At 34.1% G+C, this 17,019-nt stretch overlaps 1 protein-coding gene across 1 annotated transcript in view; it reads right to left on the bottom strand.

Moving 5' to 3' along the window:
* The window catches only part of ANTXR2 (ANTXR cell adhesion molecule 2), a 141,185-nt gene that overhangs the window by 42,884 nt on the left and 81,282 nt on the right, over nt 1-17,019 (bottom strand). The window contains exons 14-16 of the mRNA XM_004470820.4: nt 16,579-16,671; nt 11,315-11,482; nt 9,550-9,630 (exon numbers count right to left, since the gene is read on the bottom strand). Coding sequence (XP_004470877.1) covers nt 9,550-9,630; nt 11,315-11,482; nt 16,579-16,671 — 342 coding nt within the window. The remainder of the gene's footprint in view (nt 1-9,549; nt 9,631-11,314; nt 11,483-16,578; nt 16,672-17,019) is intronic.

Here is a 17,019-nt window from a genome sequence, read left to right as displayed (position 1 = left end):
GAAAGTTTTCTTAAACTAAAATTGTGGGTGTTGTGAATATAAAGCCACCATTACAAGGTACTCTGCTTAAATAGTAAACTGTTTACCAAAAATCCATTTTATTCTCCTTTGGACTTGGTCATATGAGTTATAAATTGAAAACTGAATATTTAGCACATACAGAATCACACAGATTTTTGTAAGTTATTAGAAACTGTAAGCTCAAAGATTTATTTAAATAAATATATATTTTGTATTTTATATATATTTTAAATAAATATATCCCCTATAATTAAAGTTATAGAAAAGCTATATATAAGTAAATTTTCAAAAGCAGAAAAAAGTATTTAAAAATTGTATCTGTGTAGAGATTTCTGCTCCCAGTTGGATGATTTTATTAATGGCTACATTCTTCAAGATATTCTACATCAAAAGGGAACATTGGGCCTAAGAAAATAATGCATTTAAGCCCTGAATAACTAACGTTAACTCTTGATATTTTAAAGTATTCTTTTAGTGGGTCAAAGCTCTCAGAAGGAAAAAAGTGTAATATTTCTAAAATCAGTGCTTAAATTCAGAGAGTTTTTACACTAATATAATTTTTGCTTTTTGAGTCTCAAAAAGCAGCTAATCAATTTTAGCCAAGACACATCTCCACCTAAACTTATGTGTTAACACACAAAATGTATGTATTGCCAACTAATAGCAAATAATGATTTGGATCGGGGGGAAAAAAGAGCCAATCAAATACCAAGTTCTATTTATACTTACTTTGAAAAAATATATTTTTTGATGATTAAATAATTCAATCTCATCTATTCTGCATTTCCCTTCAGAGAACAAGACCAAGTCAATACTTTCACTTGCTTATACATGTAATTAAAAGATAGCTTTATCTAAGCTAAAAACTGGTATCAAAAATTCACTCTATTCCATGACTTTATTTTTCATGAATAAGACAGTTGATGACATAGACACTGAGAAAATATGTTTTATGGGAATATTTATATATATAATTTTATATTATACATATACACATACATATATACATATATACATTAATAAATCAGTCATTGCGATTGGAGTAATAATGGCATATATATGAGGTAGGTTATTCTAGAAAATTTTTACCTTTCAAATAGGTATAAAAATTTAACTACTTCTACTAAATTTAAACAGGATATGATGATATTTTAAGGATGCCTTGAAATATAAAGATAAGAGATAATAAGAGTGAAAGATGTTAGTAGTAACAAAAAGGGCAGAAAAATCTACATTTTACCAGTGTTGCCACATCATAATTGGCTTAAAGAAACATATCAAATTTCAGATCTTACAGAAATAAAAGGTAAAAAAATCAAGTTTACAGTTTTAAAACATTTTGAAAATTTTCTCAACTCTTTCACTTTAGTATGAAAAAATGTAAGAATATACCATGGATATTTTGTGTAAAGTAGGACTAACTCAGGCTAAAATAAAGGGTTTTATTACAGCCTCCAAAATCTATAACAAAGTTCATGAATATGATGCAACTATTTAAATGGAATCTAAAAACAATTAGTTTAAGAATGTAGTCCTTAGCAGCATAATCCCAAGCCCAGTAAACATCTGAAATACTAAATCCCTTGAGTGAAAGTTTCAACCTGCTCTGAAACACCCACAAATGGTTTGCACTTTAAAAGTGTGACAAACAGAGAACCTAAAGGCGATGTGAGATATCTATCTCTGCTATCAAGTTGCTGAGTTCAAACAAACTGAAGATGAAGCGGTTTATCGGCACAGAATACTGGGTGATTTGTAAGCATAAGGGACTTCCGTATGCTATTTAGGAGTGTTGGAAAGATTAAAGAAGTCTCCATTGAAGAAGATGAGGTCAGTTTGTTTTAAGCATGAGAATTCAGAAGCAGGACTGAGAGAGGAGAGAACATAAATCTAGAACTAGTGATGTAAGGAAAAGACCTTGCTAGCATCCCTTGCTATTGAAGTTATCAGGCACCAGGCTTCTCTGATGCGATTTCAGTGAATCTATGTACTCAGATATTTTTTTAATATTGCTGTAGACTTTCAAAATTCAGAGTACTGACATTGAGTTCTGTCAAGAATGGACATTTTTTTTCAAAAGCAGCTACTATCAATCATTTCAAAACATGAAAATTAACAAAAGTGGAAGTGGATGTGGCTCAAGCAATTGAACTCCCGCCTACCACATGGGATGCCCTCAGTTCGGTTCCCAGTGCCTCCTGAAGAAGATGAGCAAGACAGTGAGCTGACTCAATGGGTTGGCATGTCAAGCTGACACAAGAAGATGATGCAACAAGAGACACAAGAGGGAAAAACATAATGAGAGACACAACAAAGCAGGGAGCAGAGGTTGCTCAAGGAATTAGATGCCTCCCTCCCACATGGGAGGCCCCAGTTTCAGTTCCTGGTGCTTCCTAACAGGAAGACAAGCATACAATGAACGGACAGTGAAAGCCAACAATGAGGGGGTGGGGAGAAATAAATAAATCTTTTAAAAAATTAGCAAAAGTCCTCTCAATATAGTAAATTTAGCTTAATTGAAAACTCACTGTTATTTATTTCACCACTGACCAATGAAAACTGCCAAACACTAGATTTTCTCCCAGCTATAGCTTTCTAACTACCACTGTCCCAAAGGACACCTCTGACACGGCATCCTTCCTTTATCTCTCAGTGGTAGTACAGTTATCCCATCAAGTGAGGGAGTCTAAATTTTATGAATGACAATAGTTTACATCATTGAAGTAAATTTTTTATCTTACCAGACCATGGAGCTCGTACTCACCATGCTAATGTTTTAATCAATTCTATTATTTCATATTTATGTTTGCAATATTCCCAGTAAAATTAAACATATGCTTGAATTTTGTTTTCTGACTGAATCTAGTGGTAGATGGAGGAAATAAGAATTTTCAATATAAGAAAATTACTTGATTTAATGTATTTCTTACTTTTTGACTTAAAATTTTATTTAATACCTAATTGTAGGTATGAAGCTTTTAAAATCAGGAAGAAAATTAAATTCAATGCAATGTTCCAAATTTTGTTTTACTAAAAATTGCATTCCTCTTCAAAGATCTAATTCCATTTTCTCCTCTAGATCATAAGAAACCCTATGATATAACTAAGTTTAAAAACATACCGATAGTAGATGTACTCTGTGGGTGCAACTCAGATTCTTCTGTTACAGTATATAAATCTACGCCTGCTTACTGGTAAATGTGGGAATGTGGTCTGAAGGTTAACATAACCTCGAGCACAGCCAAGAAGCTCCTTGGAGATTTAATTGGTTTGTGGAACAACTCCAAAACTAGCGCTGTGCTTTCTTCTTTCTTTGTCTTTCTGATTCTTTAACTCTCTCTTTTCAAATAAAAAAAGGAGAACGCATGGTAATGCATCATTTATAAATTACCTTGTTATTGTAAACACAAAACACTGCTTTGAAAACCAAACAAATTCCTGCTGCGGACTCCTGCACGTTTGATGGAAGCCCTTCAAAAGAGTCCACGGCTTAGTGGAGGCTGTTTATGTGGAGACTTCGATCTGTACCTGCTGTCCCCTGTCACTCCCTGGAAACTTGGCGGCAGATGTTGCCGCGTTAAGTTGTCTCTGAAGTAGCGTTCCGTCCTCGTCTCGCCACCGCAACGGAGTCAAACTACATTAGATCTCTCTATTTGTGCCTAAGGCAAGTTTGGGAGCGCAGCTGTGCCCACCCCCACTCCTGCCTTTGGTGTTTCAGGCCTGCAGGCAGAGTGTGAGACCAAAACGGGTCTGCCGCTCTCAGCTACCTCCGCCGACAATCCGGCCGCTCGCTGCGGGCTGAGGAGGCCGCTGCGGGCTGAGGAGGCCGCTGCCGCCGCAGCAAACAGATGTCAGCGACAACCTGCTAGCGTACACCTGGACGCGCAGCCCTGCCCCGCGCGCCGCGCGCTGAAACATTCATGACTCGGAGGAGTTCTAGCCTCAATCAAAGCGAGTGCCCGGTCTGTGAGCAGCCCGCGGACCCGGCCCCGCGGCGGGGGCCGGCGGCCGCAAAGGTGGCGGGAGCTAGGGACGAGCGAGAGATGCTCGCGCTGCTTTGATACTTTATTGCCTGAACTTCAATTACTTGATCAAGGACTTCAGTTCAGCAGTGGATTCTGCAAATGAGCACGGTGAGGCCTCTGGGCCATGAAAGGAAAGTATTTGGCTTGAAATTCAACTTGACAGGACTGGCAGGGTAAATGTGCGTGATTCCGGGTTTAGGTATATGTATTCTAATTTTTTTATTATTAAACTAAATTCTCCAGAGGCAGAATCTGCAGTAAACAGCTTATAAATAAATGATAAGATTGTTTTCCAAGGTAGAAAACATGCTGTTGCCTAGACTAGAACCATCGACCACAGTAAGTTTGTTCTGCCTTTTTGTTTTCAGAAGAATAACTAATACTTCCTTTAAAATTCACATATGAATAAGAATTCTTGTTTATTTCTTGACAATATTAAACAAACCACATCCATTTTCAACAACCAGAAAAATTTTACTAATTTCCATAATGTACGATTTGCTTTATAGTACACACACACCCCTATCTCTTATTCCTGTATACAAATACTTCTTAAGAAGTGTAATTATCAGTAAATATATATATGCACAGGAAAATAACAAAATCATTTGCTAAACATGTTCAGCAATTTATATGTTAAGAAAGTTTTTTTAAAAAAGATTTAGCCTTCAATAGCCAATAACATTTGTGCCAATGAATTATTTGCTATGCATAGACAAGCCTTTTTCAAGGGAATCAATGTACCTAATCTAAGTTGATGCAGTACCATTTATAAATTTCCTAAGGTTTAATGAGAAAATAATTTGTTGATATAAAAGTGATAAATTAAGCAGTTTCAAAGGACAATGGACATCTCTACTATATATATATATCATATATATATAAGCGCACACTTATACATACGAAATTTTTCATTAGTTAGGCTGAATTCAATGTTTAACTTAGTATTTGATTGGTTTCAGGGGAGTAAGGATGCCAATGACAACATCTTACTCTTATGTTGTGGAGCCCAGTCACAGAGGAGTGTGATTATTTAGAACTACCAAAGAACTCCAGAATTACCTTTTCTCATCCAATGATTACACTCCAGCATATCGTGAAAATTAAACACAGGTACCATGGACAGGCACACACAATGCACATACAAGCACACACACACAACTTTGAGGACAATTCATTTTACCCTGTCTTCAAGCAAAAAAATAATAACATAACTAATGGATGTTATATATAAATAACCTTTATGCTGCCTTGAGAACCCATCCATCTTGGAGGTGCAAATCATGCATGATTTGCCATTGGAGTAGAGCATACTGCCACTTGGACATCCTAATTTCCCTAAATTTAAATGTTCCCTACTCCATTTAACCTAATGAGACAAATCACATCTCTACAGATTAAATTTTTGAAAATCATAGAATTCAGTCAGTTAAATTTTTGAGAGCTTAGACAACTAGCCACATTAAGTAGGAGGTGTGAGCCAGGGTCGTCTTCTCATGCATAGATAAGACATTACCAAAGAAGACCACCCCATTTTAATGCCAGGTATTAATATTACTGTGCCATATATCCTCTAAACCCCTGAGCTTCTTTCTGCCTCTGGGTTCTTGTTTTCTTTCTAAGTATATTACTTTAAGTTTCTTAAATGAGAGTACACTTACTGGTATTCTACTATAGACTTATTGTGATTCTAGCAGTGGAAGAATTCTTATCTTTGATGTGGAGGCAGTGGCCACTGGAGGTGGTTCTACAGGGAGGGAGAGGGAAAAATAGTTATAATATGGGGCATTTTCAGGACCTGGGAATTGTCCTGAATCATGCAATGACAGATACAGGTCGTTATATATCTTGTCATAACTTACAAAATTGTGCAGGAGAGTGTGTAAACTACAATGTAAACTATAATCCATGCTTAGTGGCAGTGCTCCATGTGTTCAGCAACTGTAACAAATGTACCACAGTAATGAAGGATGCTGTTAGCATGGAAGAATGTGGGAGGGGTAGGGAATGGGGCATATGGGAATCTCCTATATTTTTTACACACCGTTATGTAATCTAAGTATCTTTAAAAAAATAAAATAAAAAAGTAGATCTACATTAAAATAAATAAGCTGGGCACTAAGAAATGTTTCATGCTCTTTTTTTTCCTAAAAGAGAAGTAAGATTTGTAGGATATTAGAGGCTTAGTACAGACTACATCACTGCAGTATGCAAGCATTAGTTTATTAAAACAAGTAATTAAATATTACGTTTTTGGATTATAATATTTGGCATGTTTCAGTCTTTGTAAAGACTTAAATAAAATCCACCAAAATATTTACCTATGTTTAAGTGTCCTTTGTTATAGATTCATTTTGGTGTTAAGTAACACAGAGTCACATAGTATGCCTTTGTCAATAAAGATATTTACAGTGTTTGTGAAGTTAAGAATAGGGCAATTGAAAGTCTTCATTAATTCAAAAGAAGCTTATTTGATAGAAACAAAAACTAGCATAGTATATAAGAAATGTATAAACTGGTATAGGAAATTGGTAAACTGAAAGTAAAGGCATAGTGAGAATGTGTTGAAGAAGAAACAGAGGGAAAAAGGAGGATGGATGAATGGAAGGAAGGAAAGAAAGAAGGAAGAAAAGCATTCCAGAGACCATACAAACAGAATAATATGATATGAACATACAGAAGTACTAGAACCTTTCAGTTGTCTTAATAATAAATAGAAAGATTAATTCTACCAATGTATTACCATAATTCTTGGTGTGTATCCATAATTCAATCTTCGGAAAAATACAGGTTATATATGTTTGCGTTTGACAAAAGGAGTTTATGCTAGGAATTAATTCTAGCAAGAAAGGAAGCCCTGATTGGAGATGTGAATTGAAAGAAATACAGACATTCTTATAATCTTCATGAAAACATGGAAAATGGAGAGATGGCAAACAAAAGAAAAAGGCAAAGATTCTCAAGTTGTCTGAAGGTTATACACTGATAACTACAGACTTGATATCAAACCCAGTCTAAACTGATTATATATATTATAAAAAGCAGGAGCACTAAGAAGAAACACAGGTATAAAAGAGCAAATTATGTCAAGCTTACCTATTTTCTTCAATCAAGTAATTTTGTGTGATTGTTTTGTTTGAATGGAGGAATACATAAAAATACTTACACCTTAAATTCATTAAAGGATTTAACTGAGGTTGTACTGTTGGATGAGCACCTACCTTTACCATAATACTATTGTTTCAATTAACTCTGGTGGCTTGAAATAATTGACATAAAACTGCAGGTAATAAAACATTAAAAACTAAAAAGAATAGGTATAGGTATTATGATGAAAGAGTAAATCAGACAGTGTCAGGAACACAAAGTGAATCATAATATATATTTGATGGAAAAACACATCAATTGACTGACCCAATAATTGGCATATACCGAGCTTAGTGTAAAGTTCTGCATTTAAATAAAAACAAAATAGGAAAACATAAATAGTAAAGGTGTAGAGTGGAAAAACTGGGGTTTTAACTAATCAGACATAATCAAGATTTTACTATACCTCTGAAATCTAAAATTTTTGAAAACTGTAAATTTTGTCCTAAGTTTGGCACCAAGATTCATTTGAAAGCAAAACCTGGCCTGCACTAACTTGAAACTATCTATAGTCTATATTTGTCCACTTTTCATTACTATTTCTCTTCAAAATGTCTGAATAATGTAATGAGATGCTGCTTTATATGACATTCCTAAGAATGTGGAAAAATCTGAATTTTGAAACAATATGTACCCACCCCTCAGTAGTGCTTAATGCCTTTACTTGTATATATTTATAACCTAAAAAATATTTAATTGAATTAAAATTAGTAGGAACAATGAAAGGCTAAAAGTAAATTTAATCATGATAGTTAAAAGAGTCTATAAAGTATTGGGAGGAAAGCTGGGCCCTTTGTCTCTTTTCTGTCTAATGAATGCATTTTGAGTGCCAGCACAATACTCAGCACTTATTGAGGTGAAAATTACTGAACAAATGAAACAGCATTTAACATGGGGAAAGAACACTAAGGGGATACTTGAAAACAATTTTAAAATATGGTAAGTTAAAGTCTAGCATGTTGAAGATGAAATAAGCTTGTTATATATTGTTCCAGCAGCAGAACACCAGATCAGACGTTAATTTAAACAAAGGCCAAATTTAATTGAACAGAATAATTTCGATTAACCACAGTGGTAATTAAAGAGCTGCTTCATAAGCCATTTAGTTCTCTCTACCTATCACCGAGCAAAGGGTAAAAGATGATTTATTAGGAATATTGCAGGAAGATTTTCTTAAGTTGGTTTTCCTAAATAGTTGAACTCCAGTTTTTAAAATTTTCTTCATCTCATGGAAGTAGAACTTTGGGATTTAAACCCTTTTGCATTTTGAACACCAAACTAGAACCTTGTAACACTAAATATAACTTAGTTTGCCACCATATGATAAATATTAGTATAACCAATCAGTCCACCCTTAATAAAATAGCCTGTTAGACCTGAGTGAATCTTAAGACCTCTGGAGCTGAATAAGGGGTTTCACTCCTTGTTAAGACAGAATGTGATCTTTTGACACAATGAGATGATCCCTAATGTCATGAATGGTATTGCTGTCTCTGAACCAAAATCACCCATTACTATATAAGAAAATGTTTTAAAATAATTTTTCTTAGGTTGCTATAATAGGAATAGTGCAATATGTTAAGGAAACTATAAAACTAGAATCATTCTAATCAAATTTCTAAAAATAAGCCTCAAATAGGCTTCCTTGGCAAGAAAATCAATACATATATAGATCACTGGCAGATTTCTGTAATGCTTTATATTAAAGGCATTCTCATGTAATCAAGAAAATGGATTACATTTGGAGGCAAGGAAATACATATTTAAACCTAAGGAGACTGAGGCTCTAGAGCATTTGCCCTGGACCTCATTGCTAGTAAATAGTCAAGAAAAACTCCAGCTACTAATTTCCAATCTGTCATTCCCATTGGGTAAACCCTCAGAATTTGGTGTCTTTAAAGCCAAAGGCTGAAGCAGTGAGTGGACTTATAATGGGGTAGTGGTTTGATATGGTTATGAATCCCAAAATAGATATAGGATTATGTTTGTAAGCTGGTCTATTACTGGGTGTGATTGAGTTATGATTAGGGCTTTGATTGGGCCACAACATTAGGGCATCGCGTCTCCACACCTTGGTGGGTGGGAACTCACAGATAAAAGGCATGGCAAAGGACAGAGTTGGAGCTTTTGATGCAAGGGCTTTTGATGTTGGAGTTTTGCTCCAGCACATGATAATGGACTTTGGTGAAGGAAGTAACTTATGCTTTATGGCCTGGTATCTATCTGTAAGCACCTACCCAAATATATACCCTTTATAAAAACCAACCAATTTCTGGTATTTTGCATCAGCACCCCTTTGGCTGACTAATACAAATGGCATGTGTACAAATAACCACAACTGGAATATATTACAAACCTCATCTCCTTCCTGAGGTCGCATTAAGGAAACCCTGTCATATTGCCGCCGCAACAACGCCCAGAGTGCATCAAGACGACCCTAAAAGGAAATATGATTTGTAAATGTCCAGGGAATGTATTCAATCTGTTTCCTGAATAAATGAAGAGTAAAAATGATGAAGTAAAGTCTTATTCTCTACCCTTGTTTCTTTCACAAATTAAACTAACAAAAAAAAAACCAAGTTGGAGGTTTTTATTGCTGAGAAAGTATTCAGTTCTTTGACTCTAAGATGAACATCTGCCATTTGATCTATCTTCACTTTTATTCAATTGTATTTTCCATACTTTTTGTCTCTGTGGACTTTTTTCCCCTTGCTGGTAATTATCTTCTGTTAGGAAATTTTCTTTAAGTAGAGATGATAATGGGTGAAAGTAAAACAAGTACTTTTGAACACCTCAGCTGAAAATGCAAACTGGTGTAAGACATTTGGGGAGCAATTTGACGATATCTATCAAGAGCTTTAAAAATGTTCACGTCTCTTGGGCTCTTAGAATCTAGCCCAACATGCAATTACTAATTTACAATCTTGACTTTCTGGAATCCAAACCTCAGCCACGTCTTGTTTTAAAAAATTATAATTATGGATGTTTACTCAGTCTTCCCATTTCTCTACATTCTAAGTCTTCTAATATCAAGTAAATCAGAGATTTGTTGGTTCCATTTGGCTCCCTGTGAAATTATTTTATTAAAATGTGTTTTGGCATGTTGCCACTAAGGTATTAAACTTGTATATACATTGAGGTATTAAACTTACATATATAAGGTAAAAAGATTGCTGGAGGGAGGTTATCTTTCTTAGGTCCCCAGAAGGAATTCCCCTCTAATCTCAGTTTCAAGAAAAACTGTGCCTCATAGAACCAATTTTGAAGTATGTTTTATCTCATGAAACCATGAATCTTAAAATTGATACTATGCTTCCCACTTTGTGATTGTGATATCATTAATTATTTATTTTTATATTTCCGTATTTATGTTATAAATTGTATTTATAGATAAGTTACCTCAAATGTTTTATAAAAAGAGTTAGTATAAATCCTTTTTTAAGGCATAAATAAAATATTTATAAAAACGGTATGACCTGAAATGTTATCAGTAAAAGGCCTAATACTGGAAATTTTATGTCCAAAAATAAATAAATAACATATGACCATGCAATTGAATATTACACATCTATGTATAGTAAGGACAAATAGCAGTTTATATTAATATGGATAAATGCTTGTTATATAAAAAAAAAACAGAGAAAAAGAGTTCTATACAAAGTATAGCCTCAACTCTGTAGAATACTCTTTTAAACAACTAGAAGAAAATATTCACTTCATGGTTAGAGGATGTGTAAACATTTTTCTTTCTTCCTGAATAAATATAAATATTTTAACTATTACATTAAATGCATGTAATGGAACAATCAGCTCCAAGACTTGTTTTATATTGTCATATTAAAAAATAAAAATCTTATTATTCTATAACTATAAAGTGATAAAGACTACCAAGAACTCAATAAAGCACAAATAACAAATATCAATTCAAATAATACCCAATCCAAAATGACTCCTTGATTTAAATGTGATTCTAAACCTCTAATCAAATTCTTTAGACACCTACTCTTCTCAGTTAATAATTTGGTCCTACTTTAGAGAGTTGGGTGTAGGCAGGGGTAGCTAAAGAAGCGATAGTTTCTCCACAAGGTTTAAGTTAAATTATACCGAATTTGGGCAATCACCTTAATTGGTGTGTACCACTTTGTCTGAGGAGGCTGGTGTGTGGGTTTGGCTCGAGGTGGTCTAGGCCTGACGGGTTCCTCTGGTTCATCAGGAATCGTCACCACAGCATTTTTGGCTTTCTCTAGCCTTGCACCTTCTTCAGTTGATCCTTTATCTCCCCAGCGAACCTTTAAAACATAGGTGAAATACTAATATCAGCCATATGGTGTTCTAGAGAAACAAGTTCATGTTTAGCCTATGGTCCTTGGTCCAGGATTTCTGAGGAAAAGAAGATGATTAGGTACACTGGCTCCAACCTACTCCTCCCCTGAGATTTAATGTGTCTCACCACTCCTTACGTATTTAATATTGAGATCCTAGACAAAAACCCTTTGTAAATATCTGGAATCAATTAAATTTAAACCAATTGTATCTCCATAGTTTCAAATAGAAAGTCATTTCCTGGTTTCCATATGAGAAACGTGTGACAGTTCGTAACTCTGTTCTCCAATTAGGCATGTTTCCCTACGAGTTAAACATAGATCCAGGTATACTGATAACACTCCCTGAGGGAAACCAGTGATGGTGGCAGTGATGATGATGATAATTAACATTTATTGAGTGATTACCATTTGCCAGTCCCTCATTTAATCCAATCAACAAGGCAATGAGATAGATATTATATTTGTTTCTTTCCAGATGAGGGAGCCAAGATACAAAGGGGTTTAGTGACATGCCAAAGCTGCCCAGATAATAAGTGGCAGGGCAGATTTGAACCTAGGAAGTCTGAAAAGTTTCAAAAAGTCTTATATTTTATAAATGTATTCCCCAAAAGGAGTTAATTGTTTCTTCCAAACTTTTCATTAAGTCTGATCTAGGCTAAAAAAAAAAAAAAAAAAAGTCTGATTTAAACATTTAGTATTTGGAAGTAAAATAATTATATGTGATTTTTCTTTATTTTTTATGTAAAGTAGCTTTCAGAATTCAGTTCCTATGCTCATCTGAATATAGTTATTTGACATACAGAGTTTTCACAGAGGAAGACAAATTTGTCAGGGTGACCAGGGACTTCCACAAATTTTGGGGAATTTCCTCCTCTGAAAACTCCTGAAATTGAAAAACCACAAGGTCAAGTGATTATTTTCATTTTACATTAAAGTAATTAAGGGTCAACTTTAAACCAAACGTTTTCATAAGTTGGCATGTAAATAAGATGTGTCCCCTGGACAAGGGTTTTGTCCAAGCAGGGGCAGTGAGAAATCCTATAAAAACCAAGGACATTACTAGCGACCACAGAGATAAGACACATGCAGCTCTAAATAGAAATACAAAGGCCTATCCAGAGCACATAATGATACACCATAGTTAAATGATATCTACAAAAGAAAATAAATTAAATATTTTTAAAGCATTTTAATGACCTGAGTGAGTGGGTAGGAATACAGATGATTACGGTTCATAGAAAGAACTATTCACAGCTCTTTGATAAAGCTTACTTAGATGTTTTTACCTTTTTTACTACAATTTTAGAATGGGCTTTCAATTTCAAGTGGACCCTGCTGAGTCATTAAAATGTATCTGTATCTTTCAGTGTGATCAATGGTACTAGAATGTTCTTTATGAGGTTGTTAAAATTGTTTTAAACACTATTAAACCTTTAGAGCTAGATAGTTGGCTTTATTTCCAGAGAAATGACCTTCTCTTTCAAATCACAGTGCCTTCACCTAGATAAACCAAAACTTATAAAATCTTTAGATATAGTTAAATTCAATTAAAAACTCTAAAACCAGGATACTCAATTTTAAGGAAAAAAAAAAAAAAGGAGAAACAGTGAATTTCATAACTCAGAGAAGTAATTCAGGTTAGAGATATATGTAGATAAAATTCGCATGTATTCAGAAATTATAGATTTTAACAAATACTGTACCCTAACCTAGGCTTCACTGCTGATATCACAGAGGTAATGGTAATTATATCCTTCCTCCAACTATCACTGGCACCATTCTCAGATAAAGAACACTAAGACAGATGATCTAGAGTCCCACCCAATGTGGCATTTCTAGGGACTCAACCATCAAAAGGACAATAATTCTGAAATATAGTTGCTGAGGATTTAAAGATAATCATTAAACTCACTAATGTTAGTTCATGAGGTAGCTTTATCATTACCACTATCAACAAACAATTCTCATTCAATCTACAAATTTAATACTAGAATCTTTTTATAGTTTTCATAAAATTCTTAAAATGAATTAAATCTATCTACACCTATATGTATGTATTTTAATATGTTTTTAAGTAGACCTTATTGTGATTGTTAAAAAGGGTGAAAGGGTAAAAAGAATATATTGCTAAAGGGAGCCTTAGCAGAATTAATATCTCTGCGTTTTTTATTATAGAAAAAATTAAGTGCAAGCTTGATAGCTAAATTCTTCCAACTCTACTTGGCTATCATTAGAAAAATGAAATTCCATAATTTCCAAAGCATTTTTGGATGACTAGGAGGTTGTATCATAGAGGAGCAATTTCAGGATAGAGAAAAGAAAACAAAAACAGTTTCACATAATTGGTAGAAACACACATTTGAAGTCATTAGGTATTGTGGCTGAGTTGTGCTAAAAGCTGTTATTAACATCAGCTCTGTTTCAGCTTTCTGAAAATTGCCATTACCATAGTGTTTAATATTTAATTTAAAGGAGGAGTAAGAAAATATTCTGGGTAAAATCCCTATCCTGTCTGTAAATAATCTTAGTTATGAAGATTTGTTCCTCAATGTGGATGGGCTCAACTTTCCCCCCAGTTTAAACTGTGTGTGTGTGGGGGGGTGTGTTTTAAGAATATACTTTACAGATGTGAACAGGCATACTTTTCAAGCAGATTTTTCTTCCTATTTTCCTACTCTAAGTTTAAACATGTTCATGTTTGAAAAAGTTTAATGACACTAAATTCTCAATTTCAGAGAATATATTTAAACCTGATAGAATAACTCAGCCATATTTGAGATATTTAAGAAACTTCTGTTAAAATAAAAAAGGAGATTTTTAAGTTCTGTTTTTCCCCTTTATAGTACCCACATTTGCTTTCCCATTTTTTTTTTTCTCATTCATATAAATTGATGGGATACTCCACAGAAGCTAGCCAAAATTTGCCAGGGCTAACATAGGCCCAGATTCACGAAAAGTGGCTGACTTCTTTTCACAAATTTTCCTCAACGGAAAAGGACAAGTGATATAATTTCGCATATTAAAAGTCAATAGTTGTTCAAAGTGGAAATGTGGGTTACTCCAGGAAGTGTGTGAGCATTTGGCACTCTTGGGCATAAATCAATAATGTTCTTTTTAAATCAGGACCCATTCAGGCACTCATGAATATTCATTCCTTTACTTTAGAAAGAAGTCAGTCTCTGGAACACTGAAAATGGGGCTAACAATAAGCTCACACATATTCCTCATGTTTTCAGATGAAACATTATTCATTTGAGACTCGTGGTACTTTGCACATGTAAATTGCAAAATGGATTTAAATGTATTATTCTGAATATAAAAGTAGCGCAGCTCAAGTGGTTGAGAGTCTGCTTCCCATGTACGAGGTCCTGGGTTCGATCCCTGGTACCTTCTAAAAAACAAACACACGAAAAAAATACCCACTCTCATTGGGGAGCAGATGTAGCTCAGTGATTGAGCACCTGTTTCCCATGTACATGGTCCTGGGTTCAATCACCAGTACCTCCTAAAAAAAAAAAGTAGTGCACACTTATTGTAAAATAAATTAGAAAGCAATAGAGAAATATAGAGCACAAAATGAAAATCAGTCATTCAAAATCTGCTAAACATTTCGTTATTCTGTCAAAACTTTTCCCCCTTACATATATCTTTTTACTCATGTATTTGGAATGAAGCTGAATAAACCAAAATTAAATTGTGACAGATCATATTTAAATGTCTGTATTAACCAATTTTATTTACAAGTTTACTTTTGTTTCTGATACACATAGGAACATCCAATCCACTCTTTGCCCACTTCTCCATGTCTAGAATGATATAACAAAAGCAACTGGAAGGAAAATGGCCTTCCCTCTCTGTCAAACAGCTAGAGGTAGGCTAATAACAGCACCATGGTCTTTTGTACTTACACCATGTGAACACATATGTAATATAGCTTCTAGCACTTCCTTCTACAATGGCTTATTGGTGATGAGGTACCAGCCTAAGAGAGTATTTCAGCAATAATGTGGCAACCAGCTGGGGAAAATATATATTATTTTAAAATCTAATGTGGTCAGGAAAGTGAGACTCACTGTCAGATGATTTGAATAAACACTTTGGTAATAACAACCATGTTAAGTAGGTCTGGGCCTCTTTGAAGAACACTGAAATTTATACTAAAAAAGGGAAGGTCTCTTTGGAAATCCAAATTTTATTGGTAAGTATAAAAAGAGAACATTTCAGCAGTTAAAGAATTGGTAATTAATTCATTGATTTTTGCTGGCAGTAATGGGAGAAAGTGGATATACCTGTAGAGCCATGGAAAATTATTGTAAAACACATTAAAATTCCTTCTTGTGAGGAAATAAAATTAAGGATAACTAGTAAGGAGAAAATGCCAGAATTTTTGTTTAAATAATCAAGTCAACATATCAATGAGAAAATTCCTCCCATTGTCCTGTGGGATGGGATATTGACATATTTGTACTGTTGTCAAGGGTTTGGTACTGGCAATGATTTCTTATTATAAAATAACCCATTACTTTAAAAAAAATATTTTCCTAGTGATGAGATTTTTAAGATTTAATATTAGAGTTCAATCTGAATCTATACTTTGAGCCAGTCTAAAAGAACTATTGAAGAAAAATGATCTTTTCTATTAATTATGATAGTCTGAATGTGGTAACTGAAAGACATTAAAACATGCTTCCTCTACATTTGTGATTAGGTCATATCCATAACATAGTCTCCACAAATAGTACATAGCTATCAGATTTTATCAAAGATGAGCACTGTTGCAGCTTCAAGTGTCTCAAAGTTAATGTTCCATGCTGTCATTTTTTCCAAAATACTAAGAAAAGCCCTAGCTTTGTTTTGAATTCCGAGGTCTTATCAATGGAATTCTTTGACTAATGAAGCCAGTCCTTGAACAGCTTTGAAATGACTAAGATGATGCTGTAGGGAAAAAAATTTCCAGAAAAGACCCAGTGTTAAGTAAAAATGGATGATACTGCAATACTTAAGAGTCCCAGCAAAACATGTTACAGATTAGCAACATATATTTTTTTAATGTTACTGACCTCCATTCTTTTAATTCCTCCAACTCCTCGACCACCATAATAGGAAGCATCCACAGTTGGCCATTTCTTGGTAGGCAGTGGTTCTTCTTCTTCCTATATAGATGCAATTTTTAAAATATGGATTTAATTAATTTCTTAAGGTGTTGTTTAGTAAGAACTGGCTCACATTTATACATTTTTTGAATGCCATAGGAAAAGATTCATGTAGTAGAAATTATATATAGGGCATATAGTGTATTTTTGCTTTCAGGCACAAATTTAAGTGGATTTTTAAGGCTATGAGGGCTTCTCCCTTCTTCAAATTTTAGAAATCTCCTTTAATACACAACTAGGTGGCAAGGAGTTACTCCTTAACTATAAGCATTGTTTTTTTATTTTGAATTGATTCATCACTTCATACTTTAAAATATAAAACAGATCAGTAATTATTTAAAGCATCAA

The sequence above is a fragment of the Dasypus novemcinctus genome, chromosome 1, assembly GCF_030445035.2.
Source record: "Dasypus novemcinctus isolate mDasNov1 chromosome 1, mDasNov1.1.hap2, whole genome shotgun sequence".
Lineage (NCBI taxonomy): Eukaryota > Metazoa > Chordata > Mammalia > Cingulata > Dasypodidae > Dasypus > Dasypus novemcinctus.
Note: the sequence above shows the minus strand (reverse complement) of the source record. Positions and strands in the feature narration are given on the sequence as shown.